We start from the raw sequence: 21,229 nt of genomic DNA, 5'->3' as shown, positions 1-21,229 counted from the left end.
CTGTCAATACAGAGAACAACTACAAAAATCGGTGTTGCCTACACCGAGTTATTCTATTTTTAAAATTTGCACCCTGTTGACTTCAATGGGGCAAGTACTAAACCTGCTTTTAGGCTCTTAACATCCTTGATGTGTCATTACAAGTGCACAGGTCATGTGAGTGATTCCTTCAGAGTGAACACGAGTGAATCTGACTGCAGTAGATGTGAAAGATATGTATAAAAATGATGTTATTTAAGCCAGCGCAAATACCTGTTTACATCCTGTTTTTCGGTTGAAGTCCAAAGTAGTCGATTGCCGAGTTCACGCGCGTGATCATAGGTAACTAAACCTATGCGCGTGAACTCGGCAATCGACAAAATGTACAAAAAAATGAGCTCAATGTTAAAATTGACCGGAGTTCTCCTTTAATAACCACTAATACCACATTGGCGAAAAACTACTAGTCATATATTTTAAACCTTAGTTAAGCAATTTTTTTATTATTATTATTTTCATTATCTTGAATACTCTAATGTACTTAAGGTATCAAGAGTAAAAGTAAAGGAATTCTGGAGGAAAAAAACCTTGTCAGGGTTTTTATGTTTTGCATTTCTATTACTGCATGTTGCATTTTACTTCTGAATATTTTCAAGGTTGATACATTTAAACGATATACTTTTGTGTAGTTTAATGTAAAACAATGCATCATATTGTAAAATAACAATTTTGTAGTGTTGCTGTCCCGTGTGGGAAAATTACTTTGAGTATTAACGAAGTATGTAGTTCCTTACATACCACCACTGGTTATTTTGAAAATTAAAGTAACAAAATGTAGGCTTATTGTCACAATATTAACAAATTGTTGATAACTACAGCTCCGTCCCATTTCAAAGGGCGCATCTGAAGCACTCGGACCGGTCTAGCCTACGGACGATTGTTCTTGTCGCCTAGCAACAGTGACTGACAGCTCCCGATGAAGAGCGGGAGTAACATTCGCACTGGACTTTTTATATTCAAATGGGGTTAAAAACCTGTGTAAATATATTTACCATGGTCCATTTATGTGCATAATAAAAAGAATACACTAGCTTACAAAATCGCATCAAGGTAAGATATAAATGAACATTTGAATCTTCAGCTAAGCCGAAAGTATGACCTGAAACATCCTAAATACCATGTCCTCCAGTAAAATATAAAACATAAAAATGACAATAGCAAGTTCTGGCTCCATAGCATATCAAATGAATTGTCAGGATGGCAGCATACTCTCGCACCGTTGCCAGGAGCGGTAATCGGGAACACCTGGCTGCGCAATTAGGAAATCCTACGGAGGCTACATGGTGCGTCCTTCGGAGGACGCATAGGCTGCATCCTTGAAGTCTTCAGTCCTTCGAAGGATGCAGCCTTCACATTGGGACACAGCTGTTTTCTCAGGTAGGCTACCGCCGGCGCCTACCGATAGCTGGGCCGGCCCTACCGTAACGGTACGCGTCAGGGAGGATGGATGGGAGGAAGAGGCCAGGAGGTATGGAAGCTTTGTTTCGGCCACAGAATAAAACATTTTAAAAGATAATTGCGACTTTTTATCTCACAATTGCGAGTTTACATCTCGCAATTCTGACTTTATTTCTCAGAATTGCGAGATATAAAGTCAGAATTGCGTGAAATAAAGTTGCAATTGCGATGTTGGATATGTAAAAGTTACCAGGAACAGGCCAACATCACTGGGACGCCAGGTATCACCGTTGAGCCCTCCTGTGATGTGGTGGGTTCATCAATGAAACATAAAAAGAGGGAGCCCACCGGATGACTCCGATGACGTGCCTACTCTCCCATATTTGATGACAAACTGCCTCCCATAATTCCTATTCTGCAACATCAAAATATCTGCAAATGTCAAGATCAAGGATTCAAGGATGTAATTGGAACGTGCTCTCACATAAAGATTTACATCTTGTCCTGTGTTTAAAAACGTTCAGTCTCATGATGTCCGTGGGACAAAGTATAGTCATAATGAGAAATGTTCTAATAATAATGAGATACTTTCTTGTAATAAGAATTTTATGTAGTAATGAGATACTTTCTTATAATTATAACACAGTATATCATAATAATGTAAAAAATGTAATAAGATAGCAAGCCACCACCAAGATGTCCTGTTGCTCATCATGGCTGTTAGGAAACTGACTTACACAGGAGAGACTTTAATGCTCAGCACATAAAGACGTGAACGGCTTCTCTCTGCTGTGGATCCTCTCATGTCTTTTCAAATCTGCTGATCGACTGAATCTCTTGTCACAGTGTGAACACTTGTAAGGTTTCTCTCCAGTGTGGATCATCTCATGCGTTTTCAGATATGATGAGTTACTGAATCTCTTGTCACAGTGTGAACACTTATAAGGTTTTTCTCCAGTGTGGATCCCCTGGTGCTGTTTTAAATGTTCAGCTGTAATAAAAGACTTCCCACACTCAAAGCACACGTACTCTCTCACACCAGTGTGGATTTTCTCATGTTTATGTAAATTTGACCGCACTGAAAAACTCTTTCCACACACAGAACATGAATGCGGCTTCTCCTTCGTATGAACTCTCAGGTGTGTCTTCAGGTGTGATGCATAGAGAAATGTTTTGCTGCATTGATCACATGTGAACAGCTTCTCTCCTGTATGAACTCTCGTGTGAATCTGAAGTTTTTGTTTGTCTGAGAATCTCTTTCCACACTGATCACATGAGAACGGCTTCTCTCCTGTATGAACTCTCGTGTGAATTTCAAGATGTTGTTTGTTTAAGAATCTCTTTCCACACTGATCGCACATAAATGGCTTCTCTCCAGTGTGGATCCTCATGTGGATCTTGAAGTTAGTTTTTTGTGTGAAGCTCTTCCCGCACTGATCACACGTGATCAGTCTCTCTCCGGTGTGAACACTCATGTGAAGCTTAAGATATTGTTTGTTTGAGAATCTCTTTTCACACTGATCACACATGAATGGTTTCTCTCCAGTGTGAATTCTCATGTGAAAATTAAGAGTGTGTTTATCTGAGTAACTCTTTTTGCATTGATCACATGCGTACGGCTTTTCTCCAGTGTGGATCCTCATGTGACGCTCAAGATTTCCTTTGGTTGTAAAACTCTTTCCACACTGATTGCATGCATATGACTTCTCTCCAGTGTGGATCCTCATGTGAACATTGAGGGATGATGATTGTTTGAAACTCTTTCCACACTGATCACATGCGTGTGGCCTTTCGCCAGTGTGAACTCTCATGTGAATCTGAAGATTTTCTTTGAATCTGAATCTCTTTCCACACTGTTCACACTTAAACGGCTTCTCTCCAGTGTGGATCCTCATGTGGGTCTCAAGACTTTGTTTGGTTGATAAACTCTTTCCACACTGAGTGCAGGTGAAAGATTCATTGGCTCTTCTTTTCTTTAAAAGTGTCTTTCTAGTCCTTGAGCGACTCACATCTTCACTCTCCTCCACTTCACTCAGTTCTTCACTCTCCTCCTCCACTTCACTCAGTTCTTCACTCTCCTCCTCCACTTCACTCAGTTCTTCTCTCTCCTCCTTCACTTCACTCAGTTCTTCACTCTCCTCCTTCACTTCACTCAGTTCTTCACTCTCCTCCTTCACTTCACTCAGTTCTTCACTCTCCTCCTTCACTTCACTCAGTTCATTACTCTCCTCCTTCACTTCACTCAGTTCTTCACTCTCCTCCTTCACTTCACTCAGTTCTTCTCTCTCCTCCTTCACTTCACTCAGTTCTTCTCTCTCCTCCTCCACTTCACTCAGTTCTTCACTCTCCTCTTTCACTTCACTCAGTTCTTCACTCTCCTCCTTCACTTCACTCAGTTCTTCACTCTCCTCCATCACTTCACTCAGTTCTTCTCTCTCCTTCACTTCTCTCAGTTCTTCACTCTCCTCCTTCACTTCACTCAGTTCTTCACTCTCCTCCTTCACTTCACTCAGTTCTTCACTCTCCTCCTTCACTTCACTCAGTTCTTCACTCTCCTCCTTCACTTCACTCAGTTCTTCACTCTCCTCTTTCACTTCACTCAGTTCTTCACTCTCCTCCTTCACTTCACTCAGTTCTTCACTCTCCATCAGGTCTGAAATCAAAGAGAAAAGGTTATTTCATTTTGAGCACAACAAAAATAATGAATGTGAAGTGAAAGAACATAAAAGAGCTCTGATGTAATAACAAAAAGTACTTTCCATAAATGAGGTACATTGATGATAATTATTTTAAAACATTATAGACACAAATCCCTTGTTTCTGTAGAAATAACTATTAAATATATTTGATAATTGACACAATCATCTAATGTAAAATGTAATTTATTTTACTTAAAACTATTTAATTATTACAGTCCAGTCACACTAGACTTAATTCCAATGACTCCCATTCATTCGCATGTGAACGTGGGAAACCAGAAACACAAGTTTCGCTGCGTTCCAGTTCAAATTGGAACGCCAAATAATTATTAGTCATTTATATCATAGTTTAAATAGACATTTGATTATTAAATTTAACTCTTTACATTTTATTTTACTGCTTCATTTGGATTGTCACTTAGAGTTTCACCCCGGCCAATAATGCTGATCTCACGGTCACAAACTCATAAGTCTGATTATTAGTTGGAGGTTATGACCAGGCCCACACGGAATCCGCGCCCGCAGAAACCTCCGCAGATTTACGCAGTTTTCCCTGGATTGTAGTGTCCGTCATTGACAGGCTACAACCTGCGTGCGCACGTGATTGTGAGGGGGTAGTAGGCTGCGCTGATTGATGTTTACATTTTATGAGAGAGTGAAAGTTGAAAATATCTAAAATAAAACTGAACGCGGAGGAATTAAGGAAAAGAATTTGCAAACGATTTTTATGAATATGGCGGAGTTATGTTTTGTAAAGCCTGTCAACACTCCGTTGAGACGACAGACGGCACTGGAACATCTCAAATCCGCTCGCCACACGAATAGAAAGAGGAGTGCTCTTGGCAAGTTTATTTAAAGTTTTATTTTCTTTGTGTTGAAAAATAATAAAAAGTAATCATGATGAGAACAGTGCTGGGTGGTGTTTATTTGTGTTTATTGCTACCGCAATACCAGCGCAAAGCGGAAATAACTTCTCTGCCTCACTGCCGATTATAATATCAAATCGCTAACGTTATATTGACTAGTGTCTGTGAATATTAAAGACTGCTAATAAAGTCTGATAGTTTTGCGAGTCTCTGTAAATGAGTGCCGCAGATTTGATTACACGACGTTCAGCATTTCATCATCAGATACACTCAAAAACCCGTCAAAATAAAAGTTTGGTTTAACTTGATGAATATTAATGATCACAGAAATAGTTTTACTATTGTACTTTTGTACAATCGAACGTACTTCTCAAAGTAATATTGATAGGCTAATAGTACTATATTTATTATAAACGTTTTAAAGGAGAACTCCGGTCAATTTTAACATTGAGCTCATTTTATTGTACATTTGGAGTGCTGTCAATACAGAGAACAACTACAAAAATCGGTGTTGCCTACACTGAGTTATTCTATTTTTAAAATTTGCACCCTGTTGACTTCAATGGGGCAAGTACTAAACCTGCTTTTAGGCTCTTAACATCCTTGATGTGTCATTACAAGTGCACAGAAAATGTGAGTGATTCCTTCTGAGTGAACACGAGTGAATCTGACTGCAGTAGATGTGAAAGATATGTATAAAAATGATGTTATTTAAGCCAGCGCAAATACCTTTGTTTACATCCTGTTTTTCGGTTGAAGTCCAAAGTAGTCGATTGCCGAGTTCACACGCATAGGTTTAATACCTATGATCACGCGCGTGAACTCGGCAATCGACTGTGTCTACACAAAAAAAAAAAACGGATGTGTGTCTAACGTTACCTTTGAGTGCAGGTGAGGACACCCTCGAGCTACATGCTGTGCAGTTAGAGCTTGAGTCGGTGGAGAGACAGATCCGCGACCTACAAGAGAGGCAGGCCGAGCTGCGAGATCGGCAATCCGCGCTTGAAACATCACGCACCGATGTTCACAAGTCAGTGGTTAGTAACCTTTTGACTCCGACCTCGTCTACTCCGTGTGTTTCTCTGCACAGGACCCGAGCAGCCAGGACGCGATCATCCCTGGTTTCGTTCACTCCGGCACCGACACAACACCATAGACCCTGGGTTATTCCACAGCGGAAGACGCGAGCAAGGACCAGAGCTAGGACCTCTCCGCCCCTCCCGGCCTTCGAGATCTCCACCCGGAACCGCTTCTCCCCTCTACGCGAGACGGAACGCAACGCTGTGATCATCGGCAGTTCCATCATCCAGCATGTCCACGCTACCTCAGGTAGAGGTAAGGTGCGCACTCACTGCTTTCCTGGTGCTCGTGTTCTTGATGTCGCTGCGCAGGTCCCCGAGATCCTGAACAGTGACAAGCGCGTCGGAGCTGTCGTGCTGCACGCGGGAACGAACGACATCAGGTTGCGGCAGACGGAGGTTTTGAAGAAGGACTACAGGAGCCTGATCGAGACGGTACGCAGCACATCGCCTGAAACAACGATCATTGTGTCTGGACCGCTTCCCACGTACCGACTAGGACAAGAAAGGTTCAGTAGATTATTTGCTCTAAATGAATGGTTAATGTCATGGTGTAATGAACAGAGACTTCTCTTTGTAAATAATTGGAATCTGTTCTGGGAGCGACCTAGGCTCTTCCGTGCTGATGGCCTTCACCCCAGCAGAATCGGATCGGCTCTTCTGTCGGACAACCATCTCCAAGACGTTACACACCATATGACTAGTAAGTCAAAGTCCAAATCACACTCTTTGCTGTCCAAACTTAATTGATATAAGTACCAATGTAGAACATTATATTGAAACTGTGTCTATTCCTCGTTTAGTGAGGTCAAACTTTAAATCTACTGTAGGATCCAGGAAAAATCTAATTGTGATTAAACCAGAAAATCTCAATATTAGTGAACAAAAACAATTTATAAAGCTAGGTCTTCTTAACATTAGATCGCTCACACCTAAGGCGGTTATTGTAAATGAAATGGTCACAGATAATAGCTTCGATGTACTTTGCCTTACTGAAACCTGGCTTAAACCTAATGATTATTTCGGTCTTAATGAGTCTACTCCTCCAGGATATTGTTATAAGCACGAGCCCCGTCTGATTGGTCGTGGCGGCGGTGTTGCAACAATCTATAGAGATATTCTTAATGTTACTCAGAAAACAGGTCACAGGTTTAATTCGTTTGAAGTAATTGTGCTAAATGTTACTCTCTTAGATGTAAGAAAGAAATCCCTATTATCTCTAGCCTTGGCTACCGTATATAGACCGCCTGGGCCTTACGCTGATTTCCTAAAAGAGTTTGCAGACTTTCTGTCAGATCTATTGGTCAATGTCGATAAAGCATTAATTGTTGGAGATTTTAACATACACGTCGATAACACAAATGATGCGTTAGGGGCTGCGTTTACAGTTTTATTAAACTCATTTGGGGTCAAGCAAAACGTCACTGGTCCCACTCATCGGCTTAATCATACGCTGGATTTAATTATATCACATGGAACCAATCCAACCGATATAGATATTATACCACAAAGTGATGAAGTCACTGATCATTTCATGGTCACTTGCATACTACGTACTGCTGAAATTTGTCACGTTGCACCGCGTTATCGACCAGGCAGAACAATCCTTCCAACCACTATAGATAGATTCTCAAATAGCTTACCTGGGGTGTGCGTTTCCCGAAAGCATCGTTGGCCAACTATGGTCGCAAGTTCCGTCGTTACCAATAGAGTTCAATGGACATTGCGATGAACTTGCGACCATAGTTGGCCAACGATGCTTTCGGGAAACGCACCCCAGATCTAACTCAGCTGATTAGTGAACCCAAACAAACAGATGAACTAGAGGAAATGACTAGCACTATGAGCACCATTTTCTCTAGTACATTAAACATTGTTGCACCAATTAGATTAAGAAAGGTTAGAGAGAAAACTAAAGCACCATGGTATAACAATACTATGCATGTTATCAAGAGAGAAACTCGTAATTTAGAGCGTAAATGGAAACAAACTAATTTAGAGGTCTTTAGAATCGCGTGGAAAGACAGTATGTCACGTTATAAAAAGGCACAAAAAGCAGCCAGGGCTGAGCATCTCCGCAAACTAATAGAAAATAACCAAAATAATCCAAGGTTTTTATTTAACTAACAAGACTAACAAATAAACAGACGTCACCTGAGCAAAATATTCCGTTACAGTTTAGTAGTAATGATTTCATGAATTTCTTCACTGAGAAAATAGAAAGCATCAGAAACACAATTGTAAATGTACAATCTTTAATGGTGTCTTATGATTCAGCCTCAATTATCGCTCCTCAAGAAAAACTACAGCGCTTTACAACTATAGGACAGGAAGAGCTAAATAAACTTATCATTGCATCTAAACCAACAACATGTTTATTAGATCCAATACCAACTAAACTACTGAAAGAAGTGTTACCTTTAGTGGAAGAACCTCTTCTAAATATTATTAACTCGTCTTTATCTTTAGGTCATGTTCCAAGAACATTTAAACTGGCAGTTATAAAACCACTCATTAAGAAACCACAATTAGATCATAATAATCTAGCAAATTACAGACCCATTTCAAATATACCTTTTATGTCTAAAATACTAGAAAAAGTTGTGTCCGCTCAATTGTGCTCTTTCTTGCAAGAAAATGACATCTATGAAAAGTTTCAGTCCAGGCCGCATCATAGCACAGAAACTGTGCTCGTTAAAATTACAAATGATTTACTTCTAGCTTCTGACCAAGGCTGTATCTCAATACTAGTTTAACTCGATCTTAGTGCTGCGTTCGACACTATAGATCACACAATACTCTTAGATCGACTACAAAACTACACTGGTGTTCATGGACAGGCATTAAGCTGGTTTAGATCGTACTTATCTGACCGCTACCATTTTGTCTATTTAAATGGAGAAAAATCTATCATAACTCCAGTAAACTATGGAGTGCCGCAGGGATCTGTGTTAGGCCCTCTGTTAATCTCAATATATATGCTGCCACTTGCTGGAAACATGTAGGGCTGGACCCGAATATTTGCATATTCGTTCGGTGGGTTGGTATTCGATTTGATAATTTGACATTCAAATATTCTTTTTTTTTTTTTTTTTTTTTGCACACCTGGGATCCCCCGTGAAATGGTTCTCATTCGCGCTTGAATAAGGCCGGCGACACACTGGCTGCGTGGTGTGAGCGTCTCAGCTGAGTGGCGTGTCCGTTTTTCGGCTCCCATGTTAACAGGTTGGAGTTTGCACACTGCCTGTGAACGCGTGCATGCTAGAAATAGAACCGACGCCTGTTCCAGCAACAGGACTGTTCTCCAGCTAGAACGCAGAACAGCGGAGTTTGCATGGACCCAAGTGCATGCCTGAGCTTGTGTTTTTGGATAAGCTGCGTTGCTTTGACATTGTGGAAAATAATTTAACTTAATTTCGTTTTTCTTTATTTAAATTTCGTTTTTCTTTATTTAAATCTACCCTTTACTGTGTCAGTAATTTGTTAGTCAGAAAAATATTAGACCACCTTAAGTATTGTTTAAGTTAACAGACCTGTGTATATGCGTTTTATACCACTAGTGCAGTGTCCGTTCTCGGAGTATATAAGCCCTGCCCGCGTGAGGTGCGCCGCTTCCCGCTCGCGCTGTTCTGTAGTTTACTGTTTATTAATTCTGAACGTGTCACGTCTCATGTCCATCTATATTGCACCAAATGCGACACTGCACTCTCTTGTGAAGTCGATTTGATGAACAGTTCTCGAAATAATCAAAATTCAAACGGACATACAGACACATAGAGATTCCTGCCTTTATTAGAGAGAAGAATATGTTCATTACTACCGAAGCTTCGAAGCTCAAAAAATGGTATTCGGACCAGCCCTAAAAACATGGAATTAGTTTACATTGTTATGCTGATGACACTCAAATCTACATTTCATCACGGCCAGATGAAAATGCTAAATTATCCAAATTGACAGAGTGTGTTAAAGATATAAAAGATTGGATTTTTTTAATAAAAATTTTCTTTTATTAAATCCAGACAAGACAGAGGTACTAATCATCGGTTTAAAAAACCACCCACAAAACCTCTCACACTACAACTTTAACATAGTAGGATGTCCTGTTACTTTATCCTCTACAGCAGGTGTCTCCAACCCTGCTCCTGGAGGGCTACAGTCCTGCAGATTTCAGCTCCAACCCCAATCAAACACACCTGGACCAGCTAATCAAGCTGTTCAGGGTTGCTTGATAATTACAGGCAGGTGTGTTGGAACAGGGTTGGACCTAAAGTCTGCAGGACAGTAGCCCTCCAGGAGCAGGGTTGGAGACCCCTGCTCTACAGTAAAAGACCTGGGTGTTATACTAGACTGCAACCTGTCTTTTGAAAATCATATTTCGTATGTTACAGCCTTTTTCCACCTTAGAAACATTGCTAAGCTACGTAACATGCTATCAGTTTCTGATGCAGAAAAGTTAGTTCATGCATTCATGACCTCGAGACTAGATTACTGTAATGCTTTATTAGCCGGTTGTCCTGCATCCTCAATAAACAAGCTACAGTTAGTCCAAAATGCCGCCGCTAGAGTTCTTACTAGATCAAGAAAATATGATCATATAACACCAATTTTATCATCACTACATTGGTTACCTATAAGGTTCAGTATTAATTACAAGGTATTGCTACTGACTTATAAAGCCCTAAACGGCTTAGCTCCAGTCTATTTAACGGATCTTCTATCGCCCTATAATCCATCGCGCTCTTTAAGATCACTAAATTCAAAGCTTTTGGTTATACCTAGGATATCTAGGTCCACCAAAGGAGGGAGAGCATTTTCACATTTAGCTCCAAAACTCTGGAATAGTCTTCCTGATACTGTTCGTTGCTCAGACTCGCTCTCCCAGTTTAAAACTAGATTGAAGACGCATCTCTTCAGCCAGGCATATAATAATCATATAATACTTTTAATCTTACAGTTAAATCCGACCTCTAGTTCATAAACGCCAGAGGAGAACTGGCCCCCGACTGAGCCTGGGTTCTCCCAAGGTTTTTTTTTTCTCCATTAGGTCACCTGATGGAGTTTTTCGGTTCCTTGCCACTGTTGCCTTTGGCTTGCTCAGTTGGGGATATTTGGGGATATTTAATTTAATTAATCAATCAACAATACTATTGATCAGATATTGCTTAAATCAGATATTGCTTAAAGGGGGGGTACAATGGTGTTTCATGTATTCAGAGTTGTTTACACTGTTAAAGAGATAGATTCTCATGCTAAACATGGGCAAAGTTTAAAAAAAATATTTTGGCTGAATAACAGAGAATTTCTGTGCTGAAAATCTTACTTCCGGGTTGGTAGAAGTTTCGGCTGTTTTTTTTCCGACCGTGGATCTAATGACGTAGATCAGAGTGGAACTCCTTATATGAGCATTTCTCTCGGAAAAGCGCGGCCGCGCACACGTCGACCAAAGGACAGCGAGACCGCGCACATCAACAGGAAATCATCGGCAGCCAGCGCTGCATAGGATTTGTTCAAGAATGTCTCTTCAAAGTGTCTATTTGGATGTGAGGGAAAGCTTACCGTGTTCAGCTTTCCAAAGAACCCAGTGTTACAGGAACAGTGGATACAGTTTGTTTTTCCGGGGCAGCAACGGAGTGTAGGAAGTGCGGTTATGTGTTCTGGCCATTTCAGTGACGAATGTTTATTAACAAGGCCCAGGTCGACGCTGGATTTGCAAATCGTTTGCTATTAGGCTAAAACGTGGAGTGATCCCAGTGATAAAAGACCCCGTTCATGTAAGTACAACTGGATCGGATTTCTGTCTTTTGCTGGAAAGCTACCGCTTGACTCTATAGCTCCGCCTCCAGGAGCTCGGCTTTTTCCGGAGAGAATCGGAAAGCTGTATTTTTCTTTTATAAATATAATAAAACTAAACACTTTTTGGAGATATTAAGGATGCACTACTACTCTATAGGTACTCAAGATTAACATGAGATTAGGTGAAACTGTGCATGTTATGTACCCTTTAAGTTACGCTTACAACCCTGTCAGCCATTCTGGAAATTTTACTGTTTATTGCTTAAAAAAATAATAAAAAAAAGTGTAAACTATATTAAGAAATATCCAACATTTCTGTAACATGGCTGCAAAAACTTGCAAACCAGATATAAAACAGAGCTAAAATTATATTTGGTTTGATGTTGGCAATTAATACGGCAGGTGAAGATGGTTTCAATGAATGAAGAATAAAGACCAACCTCAGCAATTATTGGAGAATTACTGTTGGAGGAGCTTCACTGGTCACGTGACTGATGTAGGAGGGGCTTCACTGATGATGTAATTGCTGTGGGAGGAGCTGAAATGCCTAAATCAAAAAAATATCAGTTACTGAGTTTGTTTTAATAGGGTCAAAGACCAGATATTTAATTTTAGTGTCTGATTGATATTAAAAATTAGCTTTAAGTGTCAATTTACAGGAGATCTGAAGACATCAGCATAATAAATGAGGTGAAAACAGTAACTATTGTCATGAAATAAAGAGTGTTTTCAGCTCATATTGATGAGCCTCAGACTATCAACACTCATTCAACAAGCCATTCAGTATCATCAGCAGATCATCTCACTTTATTCTGAGTGTTTGCTGTTAGAAACACATTATTTGAGTCAGGATACATGATAAAAGACTGTTAAACTGCTATATTTAAGGGTTTTATGATAAATAAAGTAATTATATCATTAAAATCTGCAGAAACTGAAAACGACCATTCAACTTATGTACATTTATGAACTTATACAATATTTTTTATGTATTCAACTGTACAAAATTTACAATCACTAAATATGAAATTGGAAAATTACAGATTGACAATAACGCAAGGATAATTAAACTAAGAAAATATACATCTTAATATCAAATAACCTTCTCAAATGTATCACACAATAAATTTAACACTGTGTACTTACAGACATTGCGTCTAACAGATGAAAAGAAAGGTAATGCACACAGCTACCACATTTAGCTGAACTATTGCAGTACTACTAGTACTTCCTGCTTCCTGAGCTAAGAGGTCGTCAGTGATTGCTTTTCAAAATTAAAGTCCTCACTAGAACACACATTTACACAATGATAAATCCACTGAAAAATCTAAATAAATTCAGTCCTGCACATGGTATTTTATTTAAAGTTATTTTCACATTCTGCTGCACTTTACTTCACTGTATATTGCAAAATTACTGTAAACATTAATGGCACCTTACATATGACTTATTTTAATAATTCCTCTGTGATAGTTATTTTTGTGTATTATATATTATGAAACATTAATGCCAATAAAGTAGTTTGAAGTTTAACTGACAGTACATTGCCACAACTTTTCTTTCAAAACAAAGTAATTGTGTAATTATAATTATAAAAGAGATATATACACATACAGATTATCACATTATATATACACAGTGCTGGTCAGAATTATTTGCCCCCTTGGTAAATATGATGAAAGATGGCTGTAAAAAATAAATCTTATTAAAAAAAAAAACTAGTAAAAATCTAACCTTTCACTGAAGTACGGTAATTCAATTTTCTCCAAAACACGTTGGGAACAATTATTTGCCCCCTTTTATTAAATACATTTTGCAACCTCCTATTTTCAGAGAGAACAGCTCTGAGTCTTCTCCTATAATGCCTGATGAGTTTGAAGAACACCTGACTAGAGATCAGAGACCATTCCTCCATACAGGATCTCTCCAGATCCATCAAATTCCCGGATCCATGTTGGCGCTTCTTCTCTTCAGTTCAGCCCTCTGCTCTTCTATAGGGTTCAGGTCAGGGACTGGGATGGTCATTGCAGATACTTGGTTTTGTGCTCAGTGACACATTTTTGTTTTGATTTTGATGTTATCCGAGTTCATCTTTCTGAAAAACCTAAAGCACTATTTATTTAATTTGTCTTTTTGTTCTATTGTCTTTTTTCAGTTTTGTTTGTAATTAGTTTATTTGTTCTTATTGTATTGCTGACTGTTTACTTGTCTTCTGTAACTGTTTTGAGGACCCCACCAATAATCGCGTTAAACAACCGTGATTTCAATATTGACCAGAATAATTGTGATTATGATTTTTGCATAATCAAGCTGCCCTAATCTCTGAGTCAGAGTTTGTGCCCATGAGATCCGCGTTAATGGGAAACTCTAAGTGACATTAACCTCTGAACGAACAAGTCAAATATAAAGAGTTAAACAGAATAATAAAATGTTTACTTAAATTATTGGCTTTAGAACCTAAATTTAAGAATGTGAAAAATAGTCATAAATACCTTATTGGACTTAAATTACTGTGCACACCGAAAAGTCAAAGCACTGTAAAAATGAATAACGCTATATTTCCTCAATAAAATTGTGGCCACAGATTACAAGCAATATTATTAATTAAATTAAACAAATTAGAATTGAGTAATAATTAATCAAATTAATTCCTTAAAAGTTAACCATTTAAAATGAGTAAAATTTACAAAAAAAAAATGTTTCAACAAAAATATCTAAATAACAGACAGACGTCAAAGATGAATTAATAACTCTTTATTTTTTATTGCCCAACATTGAAGACTCCTGATGTTTACAAGCAGAATCACTGAAGGAGAAAATTGTCATTTTAAAAGCAAAAATTGAAGTCACCATTATGGTGATCAGTGTTTGTTTTAGTTGGGCTCTTGACCCTTAAATCATTTACTTTAGATTTTGTTTGGCTGCTGTATCTAAATTATAACAGCCAGATGAACAAAGAGAAAAGATGATCTGATGGTGTTGGTTATGTTTTTCATAATCATTATGTCACAATCATTTGACCTGAATCTCTTAATCTTAACCTCTTAACGTGAAACGTCGCGCGTCGCGTTCATATAGGCTCTTGTCTGTAGGCTATATAGTTTTCCTCCCATAGAGCATATTATAAAGAAAAAGCTTAACGTCAATGCAGTAATGACGGTGATATTTAAACTCAGTAGCCAATACACCTTACTGAACATGCAACGCTCTATTGCACGTTAAGCGTTTTATAATGGTTTTCTATGGGTGTTGTCCATAATCTGATGCAATCTGTTTGCCTCTATAAAGTATGCTTTATTAATAAGTTTAGGCCTATATTGTGTACTAAATTTGGTGCTTCAATATCACTCACATTAAGAGTCTTAAATGGGGAAGAACGCTTGATTACACTGCCATTGTCTGTTTTAGCAGAATACTGCCATCTAGTGGTTGCAGGTTTTCTCAGACATCTGTGTGTGGATCATGCAAGGCTAAACCCGCGAAATGAAAGTCTCAAAATCCAAATGAATCAAAGAGGATTGACTCAGAAACGATTCAATGAATGCACGCATGTCACCTCATCCACAAATACACATCTTACTTGTTGCATGCACAAATTCTGACCTACATTAATACAAAATCGAAGATTTGTATTAACAACTATGTCTCTATTTGTACAAAATGCTGCACATTCATGTGATTTTGGATTTTGCACACACAAGTTGTATTGTATTAGTTTAAATGTAGTGACGCACATTTGTGAATTTGTCAAATAGATGGGTAGTTGTGCACACATTAATAATTAGCACCAGGCCTATTCATTTGTAGTTGTTTGTGTGTGGGTTGTGAAATGCTTAAAAACCGCGAAAAGAAAGTCTCAAAATCCAAATGAATCAAATGAGATCGACTCAGAAAAGACGTCAATGAATGCACGCGTCACACATGCACATTTTCTTTGTTGAATGCGCAAATTATGATACACTAATACAAAGGAAAACATTTGTATTCACAAAAATGTCTCTATTTGTACAAATTGCTACACATTCATTCAATTTTGCATTTTGCACACGCAAGTTGAAAGGCATGGATAAAACATTTCTGCAACATGTACCAAGTTCATTGATAAGTGTGCTTGCACGTGTTAATCGTTTAGATACTATTTTCATCCCATATTAGAGAAGTACATTTTGCTAAATACACGCACTGTATTCAATATTATCATCATTATTATTATTTTTTACTTATCCTGTTCTTCAATATTTAAAGGGTACATAACATGCACAGTTTCACCTAATCTCATGTTAATCTTGAGTACCTATAGAGTAGTAGTGCATCTTTAATATCTCAAAAAAGTGTTTAGTTTTATTATATTTAGAAAAGAAAAATACAGCTTTCCGATTCTCTCCGGAAAAAGCCGAGGTCCTGGAGGCGGAGCTATAGAGTCAAGCGGTAGTCCTTGATTTCCAGCAAAAGACAGAAATCTGATCCAGTTGTACTTACATGACTGGGGTCTTTTATCACTGGGACCGCTCCACGTTTTAATAGCAAACGATTTGCAAATCCAGCGTCGACCTGAGCCTGGTTAATAAAACATTCGTCACTGAAACGACCAGAACACACAACCGCACTTCCTACACTCCGTTGCTGCCCCGGAAAAACAAACTGTATCCACTGTTCCTGTAACACTGGGTTCTTTGGAAAACTGAACACGGTAAGCTTTCCCTCACATCCAAAAACACACTTTTTTGGAGACATTCTTGAACAAATCCTATGCAGCGCTGGCGCCGATGATTTCCTGTTGAAGCGCGTTGATGTGCGCGGTCTCGCTCTCCTCTGGTCGACGTGCTCGCGGCCGCGCTTTTCCGAGAGAAATGCTCATTTAAGGAGTTTCACTCTGATCTACGTCATTAGATCCACGATCTAAAATAAACCAGCCGAAACTTGTACCAACCCGGAAGTAAGATTTTCAGCATAGAAATTCTCCGTTATTCGTCCAAAATATTTTTTTAAAACTTTGCCCATGTTTAGCATGAGAATCTATCTCTTTAACACTGTAAACAACTCTGAATACATGAAACACCATTGTACCCCCCCTTTAATGTATGTTTGAATAAATCTGTTAAATGACAGCCACCATTTAAATACTTTTAAAAGAATTATATATTTGTATATGTTTATATATTTTGGTAAAAAAAATTACCATGAAAACCAAAGTTCCCCTGAAGGGAACTACCGCTGCATGGTAACGCGGTGGGAACGCCTCCAGCGCAGTGCGTCTGAAGCATCAATGAAATCAGTCAATGGCGAGACGGAACGTCACCGACCAGGAAACTATAAAGCACCCCTGAATCCACAAGCAAAACAGCCTCTGGTACTTCAGCAGCGCTCGTGTGTGTTTGAAAACTGTCTATTTCGTGTTTGTTTGTTTCTAGTTGTTGCTAGGCAGGAGTTTTCACTATATATATCCCCATATATATTAAAAAAAACAAAAATGAGCCAAGAGAAAGAAAAAGTGACGAGGGAGCAGCATTATAGAAAGTGTGTTCCCCCCTGTACACGTTACATCACAGGTGGGGATTCACACCAACTATGTGTTGCTTGTTTGGGAAAGCAGCATGCCCAGTCAGCTCTCGAGGGGGCTCATTGCGAGCGTTTTCCCCTAAGAACATTGCGCTCCGGCGATTGCTCTTCGAGGAGGGCGGTTCGCTGCGCGCTCCCCGCGGCTTGGGTCCCGCTTCTGTCGAGGCAGAGTGGAGACGCTCGTTGTGGGGTTCGCAGATGGATCTTACTGAGGATGTTGAGACGGGCCCCGCCCTATCTCAGCTTTCACCGATGAGATCCAGTGCCTCTGTCCCGGGTTTGGAAGCACGCACTGCAGTTACTTCCGCCCAGGCTGAGGCACATGAGGTTCAAAAGCTTCAGTTATCCAGTTCTGAGGAGCTGGATATTGAAAGTGTTGGAACTCAGGAGACTGGAGACTCGTCACTCCAGCCTCATGCTGAAGATGAGCTTATCAATGTTTTGTCCCGTGCTGTTGAAAAACTCAGCATCGATTGGCCAGTTGATAGGCAGGAGTCTAGACCTAAAAGCAAATTAGATGAAAGATTTCTGCCATCACGCACACAGCCTTCTCGCCGGTGTTTACCCTTTTTCCCAAATCTTCACACTGAGGTGTCGAAGACCTGGGCCAGACCTGTATCTAGCAGAATTTACACCAATCAATCTAACGCTTATGGTAACATTATGGGAGCTAAAGCGTATGGTTATATGACGATGCCGAAGGCGGAGGAGACGCTTGCGAGCTATCTTTCTCTCGAATTGGCATCGTCGCTTAAAGCACCGGCTCTTCCCACCAGACCATTAAAAAATACATCCGTGCTGGTGGGGAAGGCTTACTCGGCGGCGGGCCAGGCGGCCGCTTGCCTGCATACTGTGGCTATTATGCAGGCTTATCAGGCCGATCTGCTTAAAGATGCTAGCGAGGGGAGGGGGGGGGGGGGGGGCAGATCTCTATCGAAACCATAAATGAGCTCAGGCAGTCAGCAGACCTCACTATCCGGGCCTCTAAGGAGACGGCAAAATCTATCGGCCATTCTATGGCAGCCCTGGTGGCCACGGAGAGGCATTTATGGTTGAGTCAGACCTCTATGAAAGAAAAAGACAAGTCTCTTCTGTTAAATGCTCCTATGTCGCTTACAGGTCTCTTTGGTGACACTTTACATTCTGTCACAGAGAGATTTCAAGAGGAGAAAAAGCATGCGGCTGCTTTTCATAAATTTATTCCCCTTAAAGTTAGAATTCCTGGGGATGCTGAACGAGGGCAGTCCTAGCCGCCGAGTACTTCAGCTAAGAGAGCGCAGCAAAAGCAGAGCGTCGTGTCTCGTGCTCCTCCACAAAGAAACTGGAGGGACGAGTCAGGGCGCTCTCAGACGCGACCTTCGCGGGGTAGGGCTGATCTGAGGACAGTCATTATCGCCATCGAGAGAGACTTGTGTTCACCTCCTTTAAAGGTGCCCCGTCTCTCTCAGTGCCCTCAGGGGTCTGTTCTACTAACCCTGCCGAAACAGGGCGTAGAAGGGCCCGGCGAGTGTTTTCCCGTGGGATGCTCGTCCCCTCCAAGGAGGGCTCTGGAGTGCTCAGACCAGTTGTTCCCTGCCGGTGCTCCGTTAAATGGCGCTGTGTCTGTCACGCAGAATATTCAACCAGAGGTCAGCCTCGAGAGGCTGGTACCCTTAGTAGATTTTCTAGTGGAGTGGAAAAATCTTCCCAATGTGTCTCAGTGGGTCCTGCACACGATCGAAAGAGGTTACGCTATACAGTTCAGGTCTCATCTGCCTCGATTCAGAGGGGTTCTTCCAACTGTGGTGGGCCCCGAGCAGGCTCTGGTAATGGAACAGGAGGTTATGACTCTTCTGGAAAAAGGAGCTATAGAGCGGGTTCCTCCTCCCAGCAGGGAGTCGGGTTATTACAGCCAGTACATCATTGTTTCCAAAGAAAGACGGGGGGTTGTGTCCGACCTTAGATCTGCGTCTGTTAAATCGCACTGTAGGGAAGCTCAAGTTCAAGATGCTCACTCTCAAACAGATCGTGTCACAAATCATGTCCGAGGACTGGTTTGTCACGATAGATCTGAAGGACGCCTACTTCCATGTGTCTATTCTTCCTCAACATCGGAAGTTCCTAAGGTTCACTTTCGGGGGCGAAGTGTACCAATATTGGGTTCTTCGATTCAGCCTAGCACTGTCACCCGAACGTTCACGAAATGTATGGATGAAGCTCTAGCTCCTCTGCACTTACAGGGCATCTGCATTCTAAATTACATCGACGATTGGTTGATTTTAGCTCAATCGCAGTCTCAGGCGGTTCGGCATCGAGATGTCGTTCTCGCTCACATCAAGAAATTGGGGTTGAGGCTCAACGCCAAGAAGAGTGTGCTTTCTCCAGTACAGAGATCCACTTTTCTCGGTGTGGTGTGGGATTCGACGACGATGCAGGCACAACTTTCCCCTGCTCGTATTGCTTCGATTCTCGCTACAGTAAATCAGATCAAGCTAGGCCAGTTACTCACTGTGAAACAGTTCCAGAGACTGTTAGGTCTTATGGCAGCAGCGTCCAACGTTATTCCTTTTGGCCTATTGCACATGAGACTGCTTCAGTGGTGGCTCAGAACCAAGGGATTCTCCCCAAGGGGAAATCCGCTCCTCATGATCATGAGTTTGCGACGGTGTCTTCGCGCCCAGATTATGTGGGAAGATCGTTGGTCCCTTTCCCAAGGTCCTGTGTTGGGAGCTCCTTGTCGTCGTGTAACGCTAACAACAGATGCCTCTCTCACAGGTTGGGGGGCGATCATGAGTGGTCGCCCAGCTCAGGGTCTGTGGCAGGACCATCATCTCTCATCTAGAAATGTTGGCCGTGTTTCAGGCTCTGAAACACTTCCTCCCAGACCTGAGGGGCCACCATGTGAAATTATTTTTTGGTGTGCATACATCTCTTACATAAACCATCAGGGGGGTCTGCGGTCGGGCCCATTATAAAGGCTAGCTCGCCAGATTCTTCTATGGTCCCAGGGGAAACTTCTGTCTTTGAGAGCGATTTATCTCCCGGGGTATCTGAATCGGGGGGCAGACATCCTGTCGTTGTTATGATGGTCGTTGAGACCATTCTCCAATCCAGAGCTCCCGCTACGAAGAAGTTATATGCTGCGAGGTGGAAACTTTTCACCGCTTGGTGTGGAGAGCGCCAACAGGACCCAGTTGACTGCCCGGTTGGTACAGTGCTGGAGTTCCTGCAGGCCCGTCTCTCCACGGGGTTATCCCACTCCACATTGAAGGTGTACGTGGTGGCCCTGGCTGCTTACCACGCTCCTTCGAGTGGAGTTTCTCTTGGGAGACACCCACTTATATCCCTCTTTCTTCGTGGCACCTTGAGGCTGAGGCCAGCAGTACACACGAGGGTACCATCCTGGGACTTGGCCACTGTTCTAGAGGGTCTCTCCCTGGCTCCCTTAGAGCCCCTTGAAGAGGTTTCCGAGAAGTTCCTTACTCTCAAAAGTACTTAAGTTTTTCTGCTTGCTATTTCGTCTCTCAAGAGGATTGGAGACATTCAAGCACTCTCGGTTGCTCCCTCGTGCCTGGAATTTTCACCTGGCATGGCTAAGGCCTTCCTCTATCCTAGGCCAGGTTATGTTCCAAAGGTTCCAACTACTGTAGTTAGACCTGTCATACTGCAGGCTTTTTGTCCTCCTCCGTTTCTGACGTCGGACCAGGAGAAACTTAATTTGCTCTGCCCAGTTAGGGCTCTAGATGCTTCTGTCCACAGAGCTGCCCTGTGGAGCCCAATAGGGGGTGCCCCACATCTAAGCAAAGGATGAGCAACT

At 41.1% G+C, this 21,229-nt stretch overlaps 3 protein-coding genes across 4 annotated transcripts in view; 1 reads left to right on the top strand and 2 right to left on the bottom strand.

The window, feature by feature from the left end:
• The window catches only part of LOC307162199 (uncharacterized protein), a 390,774-nt gene that overhangs the window by 146,091 nt on the left and 223,454 nt on the right, over positions 1–21,229 (top strand). The gene's annotated exons all lie outside the window — the stretch shown is intronic.
• The window catches only part of LOC307163209 (uncharacterized protein), a 325,993-nt gene that overhangs the window by 276,306 nt on the left and 28,458 nt on the right, over positions 1–21,229 (bottom strand). The window lies entirely within an intron of this gene.
• Positions 472–13,133, bottom strand: LOC307162314 (uncharacterized protein). 2 transcript variants are annotated; one of them, XM_079877551.1, is made up of 3 exons: positions 13,021–13,133; positions 12,315–12,421; positions 472–4,090 (listed from the first exon to the last, which is right to left on the bottom strand). In XM_079877551.1, exon 3 carries the CDS (start codon positions 4,083–4,085, stop codon positions 2,187–2,189), a length of 1,899 nt encoding a protein of 632 aa, XP_079733677.1. In that variant the 5' UTR covers positions 4,086–4,090; positions 12,315–12,421; positions 13,021–13,133; the 3' UTR covers positions 472–2,186. The 2 variants fall into 2 exon arrangements, with proteins under 2 accessions (XP_079733677.1, XP_079733678.1); XM_079877552.1 differs by having other exon boundaries at positions 472–4,022; positions 12,311–12,421; positions 13,021–13,124.

This window comes from Squalius cephalus, assembly GCF_949319135.1.
Source record: "Squalius cephalus genome assembly, chromosome: 1".
Classification (NCBI taxonomy): Eukaryota; Metazoa; Chordata; class Actinopteri; order Cypriniformes; family Leuciscidae; genus Squalius; species Squalius cephalus.
The sequence above is the reverse complement of the archived record's forward strand: the minus strand, read 5'-3'. Positions and strand labels throughout refer to the sequence as shown.